This window comes from Heterocephalus glaber, unplaced genomic scaffold (genome assembly GCF_053883595.1).
Source record: "Heterocephalus glaber isolate CG9 unplaced genomic scaffold, H.glaber_assembly_v1.0 deba00000347, whole genome shotgun sequence".
Classification (NCBI taxonomy): domain Eukaryota; kingdom Metazoa; phylum Chordata; class Mammalia; order Rodentia; family Bathyergidae; genus Heterocephalus; species Heterocephalus glaber.
Window position 1 is genome coordinate 28,604,264 of NW_028258143.1, and position 18,062 is coordinate 28,622,325.

General features: G+C 46.3%; 1 protein-coding gene across 1 annotated transcript; it reads left to right on the forward strand.

Annotated features, from left to right (window-relative positions):
* Positions 1-15,498: 15,498 nt before the first annotated feature.
* Tex51 (testis expressed 51) lies at positions 15,499-17,788 on the forward strand. The gene is given in 7 exon segments (XM_087196963.1): positions 15,499-15,535; positions 15,538-15,696; positions 15,793-15,867; positions 16,098-16,187; positions 16,416-16,433; positions 16,515-16,598; positions 17,703-17,788. Coding segments are annotated over 7 exon segments (549 nt in total).
* The last annotated feature ends 274 nt before the right edge of the window (positions 17,789-18,062 follow it).

Genomic DNA, 18,062 nt, shown 5'->3' on the forward strand with positions numbered 1-18,062 from the left:
TGTTATTTGTTCTGAACAACAAAACATGAGATAAAATGATGTGTGTCACTTCTGGACAAAAATGTTAAAAAGTACACAATATACCATATTCCTTTTCATCCACCTCACTAATGGAGAAACTCATGTGGAGACAGACTTCCATTAGTCTGGCTCCCTAAGGGACTATAAGCATTGAAACCCCTGCCAACCTTCATCATATAGAATATTGGATTCTTCCTATGTAAAACATTTGAGAGATGGGTGGATTGTTAATGCAGCACAACTTGACCATACACATAAAACACGTACTCCAAAAATCACACACATCACTATGACCCCTACACATAGACATACAGGGCCATAAAACCACTCACAAATATGCATGCACACTCCAACAAGCAGCACAGACATACACACATACACTCATACAACATACCTACACAACCACACAACCAACTACAACTCCCCGCAGACACACCTTCCTACAATCATACACACTTTACTGCTTCCCTCCCCGACTCATGAGTATCATGTGTGTTAAGCAAGCATCAGCCAAATTCTGGCTCTGTGCTAGGCTGCATAGAGCAAAGACAAATAAGGCATAATCCCTGCAATAACAGAATACACAACTGGGGGACTGATATGCAATCATATAAATCTACTTCAGCTCTTTGAATGGGGCAGAAACCACCAAGGGACTCTTTCCTTTTGTTTTCTGAAAATCTGCTTTATTACAGTTGTAAAAACCACCTGATATATGTATTAAAAGAGAGAGAGCCAGCTCCACAGGTCCATCACACACTCGCTGTCATCTTTCTCCACACTGCTTCTCTTGTATCTCAACACTATTTAGAGGGCTTCCTGTGTGGCCCAGTCTGCACAACACTCTCAAGAAGCTCTCTTTCCAGCGTTGAGCAGTGTGGTGTGCTGGACTTTATCATAAGATTTGAGGCTGTGTCTGTCAGGGACACCTGGAAGTAACATCAACCCACAAAGGAACAGCAGGCAGAGTCTGAAGAATCAGCGGGTGCTCTCAGATGGAAATGGGCCTTTGGACAATCCAGGCATGGGGAAGACCAAGAAAATAAGGAGGCTAGCATGTTTGGTGTGCAGGCTGGATACCAAGGGTGAGCAGGGAAGGTGGCACTTCTGGTGAGGCTTTAGAAAGGGTCTATCTTCCTCCCTGGCTCCTACCCTTACTCTGTTTCCTGGATCCCATGAGATGAGTGGCTGTCCTCCACCGGGCTCTTCTGCCATGCCTTTCTCCCTTGCAGCCAGCTTACCATGGACTGTGTGAGTCAAAATAAACATCTCCTCCTGTGGGTGTCAAGTATTTTGTCCTAGTGAGAAGAAAGTGACTAAGACACATAGTATATAAGGAATTCAGCCCAAATTTTCAGGGTCCTTCAGTCCCCTACACACATGTTCAAGAGCTTGACTTGGCCTTTCAGAACTAGAGAATAAAAAGCTCTGCGGTGCCAGATAAGCCTTAGAGAGAGAGAGCCTCTACCTTACAGGAGGCAAATCTCTCTGCAAAGTTCCTTCCCATGAATATTGACATTGCTTCCCTATGACTTCACCCATCCATCCATCCATCTACCCAGCCACTCATCCATCTTCCCATCCATCCACCTACCACCTATCTCTCCTCCATTCAATATACATTCCTGTCTTCCTATTTTGTTATAGATCCAGTCTGGGAGCTGGACCAATGGAGAGAAAGAAACCATACAAATGAGGTTACTATGGTTGGTGGGGACCTCAGAGCAGCCCAAGAAGCTGATTTGTGGTTGAAATTCTGCTCTGTACACATGGTCTTGTCTCGAATTGCTTCCTACATGAGGCACCAGCAGGACTGTAATAGTCAGCTTCCTGTTGCTGTGAAAAAAATACCTGGCATAAACATCTTAAATGGAGGGAAGGTTTATTTTGGTTCATAATGCCAGAGGTTTCAGCCCATGGTTGCTTGGCCCTGTTGTTTTGGGCCTGTGGGAACAACATACATCATAGAGGGAGCAGGTAGTAGAAAAAAGCAGCTCACCTCATGGGGCCATGATCCCAGTACCTCCTTCAAGAGTCTGCCCCCAATGACTTCACTTCCTCCCTCTAGTCCCCACTTCTTAAAGGTTCCATAAACTCCTCAGACTGCTATGGGCTGACAACCAAGCCTTCAACACGTGGGCCTTTGGGGGACAATTCAGATCCAAACTACATCAAGGACTGTACCCGTCAGGGTATGAGTGGCCTTTACATTTTTTGCCCCACCTGGTGGGAAACTGAGGTCTGAAGATGGTGTGTGTGAACAAAGAACCTCTTCTCCAGGATGGTAGGGTCCAGCCATTCCATAGGCCTGAGGCTCCTCTGGGTGTCATTTGGTTCCCAATACATCACCCTTTTTGACAGCATAGGTGCAAGTGAATGGAGGAGACAGAGTTAGCCTGTCCCAAATTGATAGTTTGTTTCCTAGTCTGACATCATTTCCCTCTGACATCTTCATATAGTTGATTTTCAAATCACTTTAAATCATTGCATGTAATTAATAAAAGATTTGCTATTCTCCTACCAGATTTGGTTTTAGGAGCACAGTGACGACCTGGGGCTGGAAGCTGAGCCCAAGTCGGAACCCATCAACAGAGTGTTGCAGTCCTCTCTCCACACAGCAACTCTGATGAGGGCCAAGCCCTATCCATAACTGGCACTCTTCTCCAGCCTCAGATGTTGTCAGCTTCTAGGGAGCTGACTGACACTGGCAGTCAAAATGACCTCACAGATCCATGATGGAGCCTCTCTGGCTCCAAGGCAACAGATGGCATCCCAGGATGTGCAGTGATCCTGGATGAGAAGCAGCTGGTAAGTGCTTAAAGGCATTAATCCCATTGGGCCCGGGATTTAGCTCATTGGTTTCACCACCTGCTGCGCAAGTGCAAGGACCCGAGTTCAATCCCTGGTACCAAAAAAGACATTGATCCCATGACTGTATGGGTCCCTTCCAGGCTGGATATTGAGACTGATTAGTGTGAATCTGACAAGGAGCCATCATGGGCCAAGCACATCACTGCATCTTGGAGCCACCATTTCTTAGTGTGTTGCTTTGGGTAAGTTACTCAGCCTCTCTGAGCCTCTGCATTCTCTTCTGTAAAACGGCAATAAACATATGAACCTCACGGGGTCAAGCAGAGTGTGAAATTCAGTGCTAAATATGAACAATAGATACCTGCGAAGAAAAGGGAGGGGAAATGCCCAGCTCCTTGTGCCCCCAAAGGAGGAAGAACAAAGAAACACAATGCAAGGGAAACAATTCCCCAGCAAGGGAGCGAGCCTGCCAGGCACTGGGGCTCAGCCCAGGAACTTGTGAACACAGTATTATTAAAGAAAGTACAGAAGTGATTTTCAGTATAATTAAGATGGATCGCTCTAATAATCCTGCAGGGGCTGATACCGAACCACATTACTGGACATTTACAGGGAATTTCTGTGCGCTTTGCTTCGGTGAACACTGGAGCCCATCCAAGGAGTGTATGGAGGATGAGTTCTCAAGCCAATGGCCCTGGACCAGCACCAGTGGAAAGCATAGATCAAAGTCCAAAAGGCACTTGGCAGGACCACCATGCCGGGAAAGTCATCCTCACCCCTTACCTCAACAGAACAAAGCTGTTCTATGTGCTCTCTCTCAGACATGTTGCCTCAGTCCCCAGCAGGACCCTGGGTTGTCACTCTCCCACCCTAGCAAGACAGGAGCACTTACAAAAGAAGACACTGTGGTCCCAAAGGGCCCTGGAACCTGCCCAAGATCACCCAGCTCAACAAAGGCAGAATCCAAAGTTAGATGAAGGAACATAACCATGCTCCGGCACTCCACCCTACTCCATAGTGAAGGTCTCTGCTCCTTACTGGCCAACCCCGTCATCTCAGCCTGCCAGGCTCTGTGCTGAGGATGTCACTTCTCCCACTCCCTCAGGCAGCAGCATTAGCAATGGCAGCTGCCAGCACTACTGCTAGGCTTACTGTGCTAGGTACTGTGCTTAAACCTTTGCATGAACTATTTGAAATAATTCCCACTACAACTCTTGATCATCAATAGAGAGTAAAAGGGAGGGTGGCAGCTATGCTGATCCCAACAGAATCTCCCTAGCTCTGGATCCTGCCCTCCCTCCTCAGTGCTGCACAAAGCCAACCTATAGGTGTCAGAACATTGTCCCTTATGAAGGTGAGTCATCCAAAGTCTGCCTAGCAGAGAATAGCCTTCCTTAGAGGCTGCGGAATCCTCCCTCAGAGCCCCTGCACAAGATCTCTCCACTCTGTCCTCTTGGGGGAGTGCCACCCCTGGAGCAAGCCCACTGCCTCCAAGGACAGACTCCCAATCCCCCACCCTCTGCAGAGGGCCTCCCTCTCTCTATGGCTGCATCAGCAGGAGGTCCACCAGGATCTGAGCAGGATGCTGCCTGCACCCTAAGCAGTCCCTCCATCTCCAGCCCATCCGTCCTCTGGGCAGTGGATGTGCAGGCAGGGATGGCCTTAGGTCAGACCTGGGTACATCCCATGGTCGGCCCATTACTAACTGGGCAGCCTTGGATAAGTCACTCTACTCTCCTCAGGTCTCGGTTTCTCCATCTTTGAAATGAAAAGAGACATTCTTGCCACAAGTGGCTACTGAGAAGATGGTTAACTATTCCCAGCCTCCCCCTCCCATAGCAGAGACTGTAAGGGACTGAGTTGGGTGGGAGTAGATGGGGGAGAGGCCCTTGCTCCACGGAGTCTGGCTTCAGATAAAATGCCAGGGGAGGCAGAAAACAGGAAAGATGGATTAAGCTGCAGATGCCTATCACTCAGGGCCTGTTTGGAATGATGGGGATCTTTGGTCCAGAAAGAGCCATCAGAGACAGCTGCCCCAGCCAGAGTGCAGTCTGGAGTCTGAGCCCCCAGCTCCCAGGACAGGGAGGGGGGTTGCAGGGGCCAGAGTCCTGTGATAGACACCCCATCCCCCTCCCTCTGGACCATTATCCATAGAGCCTTGACATCTAATGAGTCTTCCCCTTGGTCCTGGACACTGCTCCCTGCCTACCAGGGGCACACCAAGCCCCAGGCCAGCTGGCTGTGCCCCTGGAATCAGGACCAGAAACTGGGAGACATAGCCACCTACATTAATGGGTGCTGCGAGCCTTAAATACCCTGGGATTTTCTGATGAGAGTCACCTGCTTGGGGAAACACTCCTAGGCCACCTTAAAGGGCTGCATGGAACCATACAGGACAAGGGGCTCAAGGTTCCCAGCCACATAGCACCCTGTCTGAGTCCTGCTTTCTGCAGAAATAAACTGAAGATAGTAACACTTTCTCAGGAGCTCACACACAGTGGGCTTGTGTAAGTGGACCCCCTGCCCAGCCCCTTTCTTTTCATGTCCCAGCTGCTCCTCAGCTGAGCTACAGAGTGGGGTGGGAAGGATAAGAGGAGAGAGGGCAATGGCCAATGCCCGCTACTGTGCCCACACCTTTCCTCCTTGGGTTTCTTGAGGTTGTGATGATTTTCTAGGAGGAAGCTTTGTATGAGTTCAAAGCCCTTTTAAAAATCCTATAAATCAGAGGTCACCAACCCCAGGGCCATGACTGGTAACAGTCCATGATCTGTCAGGAACCAGGCCTCACACCCAGAGGTGCACAGTGCACGAGTGAGTAAAGTTCCGTTTGTATTTACAGCCACGCCCCACTGCTCACATTACTGCCTTAGCTCTGCCTTCTGTCAGATCAGGGCCCTTGTGCCATGGAAGGAAGTTAAATACCCCCAGAAGAAAAGACATATGCATGTGCATATTAAGAAGCAAATGATGCAAGAGATCTTCTCCCCAAAGGCAGCTGGAGGCAGTGAGAACACACAGGCTTTAGGGTCTACAAAAGGACTAACAAGCAGCTCAGAGCCCCATGGAGTGGAGAGGAGATGCCCCAGGCCAGATTACCTTCAGGCCACCTGTGGCCCTTTGTGTGGCTGATAAATGTAATGAGAGTCCACTTGGAGACTCTGGATTCTCCATGCACGGGGCCAGGCTGGTGGGCAGCAACAAGCAACCACCTTGTGGGTTTCTTTCCCCACCTGGGCCATCTAATCCCACTTTGCAAAGCACCTTTAGCTAGAGAATTTCTCCTGCCGTGTTGTGTTGTGCTCTTTGCATACAACCCTATGTCCCCAGAATCACTGTTGCATAAAAGAACATGAGCCAGAGTGTAGCTTTTTACTGGTCCACAATGTGTGGAGCATTCACTGGGACATTCAGATGGTCTAGGGAATGTAATCATCCTGAGATTTCTTCACTCATGTTGCTTCAAGGATGAGACGACTTGAGAGTGGACTCACCTGGAATTGCAGGCCAGAGTGTAAGACTGAGGGCCTTACCAAACGCTCCAAGAAGCTGACTGCAGCAAAGAACACCCGGGAAGGAACACACTGGACAAGTTGGAAAGTAAAACAGACCTTTATTAGTCTGGCCAGATGCCACTCCCAAAGCTAAGTAGCTTAGAGAGGCAACTGGCTCAGAGTCTGCGGCTGTTTTTATAGGGGGTTGCAGGGGAAGTTAGCAAGCAGAACTTACAGAAAAGAGAAAAAAAATGTTGATGGTCAAAAGATGTTTGCAGATTGTCTTACAGATAGCTGTGTCCGAAATATCGGTTTCAGACAAACAAGGAGTTGGGTAATTCACTTAGGAACTCTATGTTTGTTACAGATTTTATCTAGTGTCCCAGAACTAACAAGCACATTTTAACCATTAACTCACAATCAGTCACTATGTTGGAGCTGGGGGAGCTTTTATGATTATAGAGTTATGCAGTCCCACAAGAGTACAACAGCAGATGGGTTCCAAGAAGGTTCATCCCAAGAGCAAGCATCTGGAGTAAGCTTTCCAGCAGGGCCAGAAGAAACTCTAGGGCTGTGCTGACCCTGCTTTGGGAGGCAAAAAGAATCATTTCTCCTGTGTTCTGTTCATTACAACCCAGTCACAAAGGCCATCCCATATCAAAGGGAGAGGAACTAAATTCCACTTCTTGACAAAGGAATGGCCAGTTCCTCTTGCAGAAAAGTATGTGGGTGGAAGATAGAGCTCCATCGTTTTTGGAAAAATATCATTTTCCACAGCTTGGAAGGGAATAAGTGTGATTAGTAAGATTCAGAGACTAGACCTGTCCACCTTCATAACAGTGTTCCTGGTGGCTGGACTCTCCTGTCCCACCCAAGGAGCACTACTACCACCCTGCCTGGCCTGACAAATGAGACAGCGACCCAACTGGACCAGGCAGCTCTAGACCTTCTGCATAGTCACCACCCCCTGAGAAATGTGTACTGGAAGGCCAGAGCTTCATTCTGAATGAATGAGAAGCAGGCCTCTTTTACCTTAAAAGATGTCCAGCCCCCCTGGCATTTACCACATGCTCCTGATCTCAGGTGTGTACCACAAGAGCCTTGATGGACAGCTCACTAAACAGGAGGAAAGATGCTCTCATCTCAAGCTATAACCATAACTCAAGCAAACACCAAAGGCCCGTGAGGATTCCATGATAGAGTGGAGACATCCTGGGCCCAGTGATCTCTCTCTGCCTGCTTCTCTTGGGAAGACAAAAACCCCACTGGATAACTGCAGCATTGTCTCATCCAGACCACCACTGACAAACATAACTGTAGCCATTGTCCCTAGGTGTCACAGCTGTCTTAGAGGTCACACCTGTCTGCAAGACATCTGTGAAGGCCTTGTCCTCATACATAAGGACCCTCATGAGAAGGAACCTACTTTAAAGAACAAAAAGGGAACATGAGCAAAGTGGCCTTCAGGACATCTCCATAAAAAGACTGTAAGCGACCTCAGAATCACAGCAGAGCCTTGGGACACAGACATTCTGTTTCGGGTTTGTGGCTGAATGAGGAGAGCCATTTCCCCTTCCTCCCTGAGTGTCCAAGATTCCAGTAAGGCAACTGATAGAGCTCTAGGTTCCTATCTAGGAATTGGAACTGGTTGCAACCAAAGCAGGGACAAAGTTGAGGACTTGGTGTGTAGGGAGCAGTGGGTGAAGTCACCTCCGCAGAGATCGAAGTCACACATGATTATGGACTGTGAGCTCATGGCTTCATGCAGGATGTGCCCTGAGAGATGCCCATAGTGCTGACAGCAGGAAAGCCAAGAGAGCCAAGACATTGCAAAAAGGAAAGAGCCTGAAGAAACATTGTGACTTGATCCTATTTTTGGAGGCAGGCTGGAAAGGTCTGAGGAGATCATAGGTTGCGCCAGATTCTAATGATCCTGTAAATCAACAACAGAAAGCATGTCACAGTCAGTGTGCAATAACTGCCTGGTTAAAAACACAAACTTAGGCCATGCTAGAGATCAGAGGGTATGGAATCAAGGTGGGTGGAGATGTCTGAGTGGCCTCTCAGAAGCTCAGACTCAGAAGCTGAGGAGGGTAGAGACAAAAGGAAAGAACTTGAGAGAAGGGAGACCAAGTGTGGAGGCACCAGCAAGAGAGTACCAAGCCCAGTCTGACCCTTGTCAGGGTCCGTGGAGACAACTAGATGCCCCGAGATTACTCATCTCCATGCCCAGCTTGAGCCCACATCACCCTCTAGAGCAGGAGGGAGATGGCAGGGGCTCTTTCCCTTTCAAGCCATCTGGCTAGGGCCCCTGATTCTGCACAGAAAGTCTCTCTCTATGCTGCTACAGGTGTAGACAGGGCAGTGCCCTATAGATCCTTGCCCTTGATGCCTGAAACACAGGACCATGGTTTCAATCTTTCCCAGGAGCATCATCTCACTTAAAATTCCTTCCAATTTCAGTCAAAATTCTTTTGGTGGTCATTAAAATTACATGAGTGGCTTCATGGAATTTTAATGTTCTCTACCAGCAAGTGCAGGAGAAATCCCCCCAGGCATCCCCACTGATCATTCTAAGTAGATATAACAAAGCATTTCAAGATACAAGTTTTAACCAGGAAGAAAATGAAATGAATATTTCATTTATGATGGCTCATCTGGTAATGAATTTTTCTGTAATTTTTATTTTAAAATATCAAACAACTAAATCTAACCCTTTGTAAAAGCTTTGACCAGCCTGATACCAACCTCTTGGATTTGTCAAATGTCCTTTCAACCAAAGTTCCTTGTGACAGCTGGTCAGGATGTGTAAGTCAATGACCTCTAAGATGATTTTGTGAACCAAGTGAATTGATTTAACTGTGCATTTTGTCAAAGACAGATGACCATGTAAGGTCTGCTTATCCCTAGTTCTCTAACTGCCATTGTCCTAGTATCCTCACAGCTCACCTCCTGCAAAGCAAAAGCTTGTTCTCAGGACTTGAGAAGTTCCCAGAAGATTCTAGGAGATCCCTGAAGTGCTACAAGGCCCCAATCCAGGTAAATTCATGTGAATGTTAATGAGTATAGTAACTTTATATGCTACTATTGTTCAGTGAAGAGTATACTTATCCTTTGTCCTTGGTTCCTGACAGACAGTCTCCAAATCCTCCAAATTTCCTGACTGATAGGAGAATCTTTATTATTCATGGTGGATTCACAGAACCATACCTGACCATACCTTGTGAGTCACTGTTAAGGTTTATATCTGGATGTCCCCCAAAGCCTCAGGTGCCTATAGATGGGACTTTGGAGAGATGACTGGATCGTGAGTTTATAGCTAAATGTGATGTTGGGAGGTAAAGCTGGGTGGGAGGAGGTGGGGTATTGGGGGTGTGGCCTAGAAGGGTCTGTCTTCCTCCCTCCTCCTTAAACACTCTCTGCTTCCTGTCTGCCCTGCCTTAAACTATTTCTCTTCTGCCATTCCACCCTGCCTTGAAGTCATCTGACTATGGACTCTACCAACCGTGAGCCAAAATAAACCTTTCCTCCTTTAACTTGTGGGTGTCAGGTATTTTGTCCCAACAATGAGAAAACCAAGACACTCTCATTAATAGGATAACTCAGCATGGGGGCCGGCCAGAACAGAAAGATCAACCAGGTAATTAGAGAGTTGAACCTCTCAGCCAGGTAATCTCAGCCCAACGTCCAGGGAAGGCAGGGAGGCCTGGAGATTGAGCTCAATCAATAGCCAATGATTCAATCAATGACATCTACAATAATGAAATCCCATTAAACACCCTGGATCTGAGGCTCATGTGAGCTTCATGATTGGTTACACACATCAGTGTATTGGGATAGTAATCATCTCAGACATGGGGCTTTGCATGTAGGACCTTCCCAGGTCTTGTCCCCTTCTCCATGTCTCTTCATCAGGCTGCTCCTGATTTGTCTCCATTGTGATAAAACTGTCATCATAATTAGAGTGCTTTCCTGGGTTCTGTGAATTGTTATGATGAATTATCAAATCTGAAGACAGAGTGGGAACCCTATATCTTGTAGCAAGTTGTTGAGAAAAGAAAACTCTGGCCTGCAGAACCCAGAGTTTATGGTTGATGTTTAAAGTAGGAGATTCTTATGGAGAGCTTTGACCTGAACCTGTGATATGCACTGACTCTGTGTCATTACTGTCAAGGTTACATTTCAGCTGTGCCACCAACTAACTTAGATTCATACTGAGGGGCTGTAGAGAGGTAATTTCTTAACCCACATCAGTGACTGATGACAGAGGAAGGGGTACTGACACTGTCACAGGCCCAGAGGGTTGATATGTGAGGTTCCGGATTATGGCAGAGATAACCTTCAAGATTCCTTTCCCCTGGTGTCTGTACCCTATATAATTCTCTTTCCATTTGGGCATGAGGAAGCACCAGGGGTATGATGGATTTCACTTCTAGGATTAAGTTGTGCAGTATGCAAAGGTGAGGGCCTTTTGTAGATGTAATTGAGCCCCCAAATCAGCCTACTTTGAATTAATTAAACAGAGATTATCTTAAAGATGGCCTTGTTTTACAGGGTCTGGGCACTTCCCAAAGGAAGAGACCCAAAAGATGAAAGGAGGGACTACACATCAGGAACTGCTAGCAGCTTCTTACAGAGAGCAGCCCCCAGTCTCAATCCTACAGCCACAAACTCTGTGGGCAACTGCTATGGTTTGGATAAATGCCCCCCACAAAGGCCTCAACAAAGGCCCCACAAAGGCCCCCACCTGCAGCACTATAGGAGATGATGGAGCCTTTGGGAAGTGGAGCCTAGTGGAAGGATTAGGTCACAAGGGCATGGCTTTGAAGCAGATTTAGGGGCTCGAGGCTCTTCCTCTTTCTCTAACTTCCCGGTCACCATGAGGTGGGCAGATCACTCAACCATGCGGCCCTCACCTTGCCATCTGCCTCTCCACAAACCCAAAGCAACAAGGTCAGTCCATTAGGGGCTGGAATTTCTAAAACTGTGAGCCAAATAAACTCCTCCTCTTTCTTTTTTTTTTTTTTTTTTTTTTTTTGGTACTGGGGATCGAACTTGGGTCCTTGTGCTTGCAAGGCAGGCGCAGAACCACTGAGCTAAATCCCCGGCCCAGCTCCTCCTCTTTCTAATTTGAGTATCTCAGGTATTTTGTTATGGTAACAGAAAGCCAACTAACACAACAACCACATGAGCTTGAAAGAGAATCCCAATCTCCAGACAGGAATGCAGCCCAGCTGACTTCATGAAATCAGCCTTGTGAGACCCTTTCAGCAGGTAGCATGGCATAAGTAGGTGTTGTTATACTAAGTTTGTGGTAATTTGTTATTCAGAAAGAGAAAATTAACACATGAGGCAATCTTTACTTGAAGTGAGAGGATATCAAACACCAACAGGAGGGGTGATCCAGTTGTAAATTCTGTCCCACTTTAGTAGAGTAGGATGATTTGAGAGGGCAGCAGTCAGTGTGAGGGAGACATAAAGGAAGATTTTAAGTGGGAATTGCTGTAGTTTGAATGTGTCCACCAAATTTAATGTGTTGGCACCATAAGCCCCATATTCTTATGTTAATAATAATTGGAGATGAGGCTCTCAGGTGACTTGGTCATGTGTGCTCAGCCCTCATAAACAGATTAACCTGCTCATGGTTTAATGGATTACTGGATTGTGGAAGGAGTGCCTTTGTTATGAGTTCTCTCTGCCTTTCTTGCTCTATGTCATGGTAGAATGCCATCCACAATGTTACCTTGTGGCAAAAAGACCTACACCAGAAGTGGAGCAGATGTCAGTGCCATGCCCTTGGACTTTCCAACCTCCAGAACTGTGAGCTAAATCAGTGTCTATTCTTTATAAGTTACTTTGTCCAAGATATTTTGTTAAAGCAACAGAAAACTGACTATGACAAGGGTCTAAAGGAGTCCTTGGACTGGAAAGATGTTTGGCCTCTAAAGGAGAAGCTTGATCTCTGACTTCAAACACTGAATGAGCTGTCTTATATAAAGGTTTTGGACAAGCTTGGTTGCCTGGAAGATTCTAACTCCTTGAGATGTCTAGAAATGGAAAGGGCTGCTTTGATCATTCAGACCCCAAACTCTTGCCCCCAAAGTACGTAACCCACAATTAAATTATACTATAAATAAGAGGAGAAATTGGGACAGATAGTGGTTTAAAACTCATAAGAGCTACCAGCAATAGGCAGAGGGCTGAATTTCAAAGGCTCCCCCAGATTCTAAGTTTGGCTCTCACTTCAAAAGGTTGGTATCACTTTAGCCAACAGATGATACAAGTGGAAGGGGACTGAAATGGTACTGGGCCAGGGATAAAGCAATATCTGAATCCTATTCTTCTTGCATGTTTCCCAATGGAAAAGCATAAATCAAGGGAAAGGGAGACTCCAGTACATTTAATGACTGTATCCTATAGAATCATACAAAAGTTTCATGGTGACCTATCACCAAGCATTCCCTTCCATTTTTTTCTCCTTAAATTCTTTAATTGGTACATTTTAGGTATACAATACATTTACATTTATCATTGGGTGCTTGTACCTGTACATGATGTATCTTGGTTCTTATTTTATTCCCCATTACCTGTGTGCCCTTCACCCCTCCACCCTTCCCTATTTACTTAGACTTCATTTCCTTCTTTTTCTTTTCTCATAATTTTTAATTTCCCCTCTTTCCTTTCCCCTTTCCCTCCAACAACCTTTACCCCTTTGAACCTGTTCCTACTTCAAAGTACCAATTATTCATTATTAATCCTTCTAATCCTTATTTATACTTTCAGTTTCTCACACTAGAGAAACTATTTAGTATTTACACGTGTGTCTTATTTATTTCACTTAAGAGTATGGCCTCAATATGCATCCATTTAGCTATAAATGACTCTAGTTTCTCATTCTTTATGGCTGAGTAGTACTTCATTTTATAGAAAAAAACACATCTTTATCCAGTTTCCAGTTTCCCTTCCATTTTTTACCAAGAGTAGATAAGACCTACATTTATCATTCCACCCTCATAACTCAAACCTGAATCTTGGCCCTTATTACTCCCAATCTGAGGAAAGACTATATGGTATCAGCCAGGAAAAAGTAGAAGACAGCAAACAAGAGCAAAGAAAGGCAGAAATGGAAGCCAGGGGATAGAGGGAGCTAACCTAATTGCCTACTGCAGGTTTCCCTCCACCCAGGGAGAACTAATTTGGACTCTATCATCCTGGGGTCTCCCTTAACTACTCCCCTAGGAGTTCTCCTATCTCTCTGAAGCTTAAATTTCATCTTCCTAGGTTCCCTATCATCTTTTTTGTTAAACTTAGTTGAAGCACATTCTTTAATAATCTTCTGAGAAAAAGTAGGAAAGTCAGTTTTAAACTTCACCTGCTAAACTAGCACTAGTCTTTCTTCCTCTTTGACTACTGTTTGGCTGAATATGGAATTGTATGGTGAAAATATTTTTCTGAAGATAGAAAGCATTACTTCATCATGTGTTAACTTCAGTTTGGTTGCTGATTACCATGTATGGTCTATTTCTTCTCCGTGCTTTGGTGAGATTTTTCTTATTCCTAGAAAGAAAATTCCTTCTTGGTAGGCTCTTTCAATCTGTAAATCACCTCTTTCAGTTCTATACTTTTTCCTATCCTGTCTGTTGGTTTCCTATTCTCTCCTCTACACAAGCTGGCTGGGGCAAACAGAGGGAATGGGAAGGGAGGACATTGTAAGCAGTGGCTTGCCTATTATGTAGCTGTGAATCCTACCCAGAGCACCCAGGGAGGGAGCACTTGCTTCTCCTAACCTGAATTCCAGGGAATCAAGGCATTCTTTTCCAGAGGCATTACCTGAGCAGAAAAAAACACAATAAAAATTAGGCATATTCCCTAATCCTGAGTCTGCCCAAAGCTGGTGTGAGAGCAACAGCTCAGCAGTACTCAGAGCATCCCTCTAGTCACAGAGCTCACCTGAATGATGCAGCTGAATTTACCAGTGAAACTGTTGTTTATTTTAGCAAACTTTTATGCCAGCCTGCCTTATCCCCTCCCTATACAATAGAATTCTACCCTGGATATACTTCATATTGAAGTTCTGTTATAATAATTTCCTCCCCTTCATTTTCTTTCTGGAACTTGAACTAGCTGGATGTCAGACCTCATAGGTTATCTAATCTTATTATCTTTTCTTTCTTATTTCCCATTGGTGTTTTTGTGCTTATGTCTGAAATATGTCTGAAACTTTTATCTCCCAAGCATGTATTTAATCTTTATTTCTGCTGTCATATTTCTAACTTCCAAAAAATTGTTTCTTATTCTATTTTCTTTTTGTGTAGCAGTCTCATCTTGTCTAGTGAAAGCAATATTTTATTTCATTGGAGCTCTAAGTTTTCTGTTTCTCACTTACATCTCTGTACTCTTTGTTTTTCCTGCACTTTAGGTTTGCCTTTGATTTGAATTTTCACTGTTGTTTTCGACTCTTCTCCAAATTGGAAGCATTCTCAGCTGCTCCTAATCTAGCCCAAGGAGCTCAGAAGGGTGAAAGCACAAGATAGAAGGCAAAGCTTAAACCTTGAAGGATGCAAGGATCCTGGAAATTTTTTCTTTACTAAACAGTAAGGAGTTTTGCTTTTATTCAGAGTACCTTTCACAAAACAACTGCTGTAAAAGTGACTGGTCGCTTTGCCCTTCCATACACTACTGCCTAGAACTCTGTCTACATTCTGCCTACACTGTCATAAGAGGCACAAGACCACTGTTGTTTTACATATGCTGTGAAAATAAATGCATTTGCCACAAATTTCCTCCATGGCTGCCCATTTCTATAACACCTATCCCTCCTGCTGTGCTGCTGTTTCATAGCCTTTTGAATCCAGTCCTACTGGGCTGTTTCATACAAGATAAACACAATCAGAATACCTGAGCACCAACCCCCAGACAGCACAGTCTTCCCCTGGATTTTCAAGAGAATGCTCTCTACCAAATAGCAGCAACCTCATTTTCAGAGAGGTAACCTCACATCCAGGATCCCACTGGGATCTGATGCCAGAGCCTGTGCTCACAGTGGACCCTCCCTTAACCCTGTATAATTTATCTTTGTTCTGCCAAGAGGATGTGGTTCCCACAGGAACAGGGCTCCAGCGTTCCATGTGGAACTGCAGGCAGGGTGCACAGCACAGAGGGAAGACCTCAGAAGATGCTGCCTCTCCTGCTTATCTGCTTCCTGCCAGGTGCTGGGGGGAGAACTGTCTCCACTGCTGGTTAGAGTTGCCTGCCCTATTTGACTATGACCTGAAGATTCTCTGGGGCAACCCAGGGCCACCCACAGAACTCTCCCAGAGCCTCCACTCCCTCTTCCAAGAAGACAGCATCTTGCTGGGACCCTTGTACCTTGGTGAGGCACAACCATGAGAAGAGAGATCAGGGCTGGCTCCTCACCTGCCTTGGCCCTTTTCCCCTAACTTCCCCCTTTCCCATATTCCTTCCTCAGATCAGGACCTTGTAGAAGAAGAGGCAGCCCAATTCTTCAACCAAGTAGACCAAGCCATTGGGAAGTTTAGGGATGGTAAGCATCCCCTTTTCCTGGGACCCCAAGGCTTAAGTTGATAGCTTGACCCTCCAACACATTCCCAGAGGGTGGCTTTGGCCACAGGATAAGAAAGAGCCAGTAAAGGGAAGGAGATAGACATAGTCTGTCTCTGTGTGCTGTACAGAATGTCTGCTTAAAAACACTGTTTAAAATCTCAACCATAAGCAAGTCATAAACTGAGCATCTTTGCTTCCTGCTCCACCCAAACAAAACATTGCTTCTGAAAGAGATTCATACTCACAAGGATCTCTTTGCTGAGAGGCTGAACAAAAGAGCTGAGCGGCTGATGGGGCAGGGTAAGAGATAAGGTTGCCCCTACTTCCAGCCTGGCCCTTCATCCCTGCAGAATCTAATCTGCAGCCCCTGATGGACCTTCCCTAGAAGCCTCAGCCTTCCTCTCCTACAGCCTGGGTCCCTGCCACACCCTCCCCAACTCCACATTCTGCTCATATCCCCCAACTCCTCCCATCTCTGTCTGTGTCCCCGACACCTCTGTTTCTTCACCATCTCACCTTTCTCTGCAGTCTGCAATGAGTCCTGTGGTGAGTATGTCCCAGCCCTGGGCCTGAGTGGAAGATGTCAGTCTCTGCCCACTCTGAGGCTTCTGCTTGTCACCCTTGTAGATACTAAATCTAAAATGGAAGTCATAGAATGTGTCAACTGCAGGGCTCTCTTCTTGTCTTGCAATGACCCTGTCCTCTGCCCAGGTCAGTGGCCTCCACCTGTCCAGTCTCCCTCCTCATGCTCCTCCTCCCCAAGGCCATTGCTGTCTCTATTCATCTTTCTTATCTCCCAACCTGGAACTTTTCTTGCTTTTCTTCCTCCTACAGAAGCAAGTAGCACCTGTGGGATTTCTTGATGTACGCATGTCTAGCTGCAGAGCTATGAAGCTATCTGCCCCTAAGTTCTCAGAGTCAGATGCCTGGAAAGTTGCCCAGACCAATCTCTACTTTCCCCAAACCTGCTCTGCCTTCAAAGCCCTACCCAGCACAGGTTCCCACCCATACCCTTCTAAGCCAGGAATCTCTTCTATCTTCTCCCTCTGACTAACCATGTGGAATCACCACATCTTACTAAATAACTCTTAAACAAGCTTCTATACTTTCATTCTAACCTCCACCACTCTTCCTGGGACATCCTTATCTCTCGCCTGAATTATGGCAGCCTTTCCTATCTGGCCTCCCTCCTGTCATGGCTACATCTCACCCCACCACCAGATAAGTCTTTCTCAAGGAGAGCAGTTACTCATGACATTCCCTGTCTATCAACTCCAGTGGCTCCTCCCTCATATAATATCCAGACACCTTGGAGGCCCCATATGAGCAGAAGCTGCTCATGTCCCACCTCCTTGACTCTTAACCATGTCAAGCTCTGGACACTCTGGACAGATGGGCAGCTTCATGCTCCTGCCTGAAAGCATGTCCTCTTCCCAGAGCAGTTTTGCTCATGACCATTAGAACTGAGCCCATATTTGTCTTTCACAATCCAGCCCCAGGCCCTACTTCCTGAGTAATCTTCTCTGGGCAGCTCCTACCCTCAGCTTTGTCACCCTTCTTTACCATATCCTTCTCCACCCCATGCCGTGTTCTATTTCCTGTGGACACCACACTGTAATTATTTATTTGTCCCTTCTGGAGATAGAGACTCATGACTCATAACTCACTCATGTCTTGAGGTGTGCCAGGCACAGAATGTTTGCAAACAAGTGATTGAGTGGATTCATGACAGAAGGAGAGATGTGTGGCCTTCTCTTGAGCCAAGGCAACCCTGCCTTCCTTCACACACCAGGCTCCTCCCTTTCATACCCCCAGCCAGGAACCTTCAGGGGCACTGGTGGGTCATGATGCTCATGAGCCTCTCCATTGTGCTGCCTCTGGCCACAGCTGGCAGTGGGTGAGTGACTGCTCCCAGCCCCAGTGACCCCAAGAAAGACATGACTGTCCCTTGACTGACTCATCTCCACCCTGTTTCCTGGCCCAGATATTACTTTTTCTGGCTCAAGAAGAAGAGGGAGAGAGCAAAGGTACTAGGAAAACAGAACACTGCCAGAACCCAGGGCTGCCTTAGAGAGAAAGCCTGGGTTCCCAGGGAACAGCAGGCCCCAAGGGCCCCAGTTGGGGGTCCTAGGATCTGGCATCTAGAACAGAGTGGGATTGTGACCCAGGGCCAGT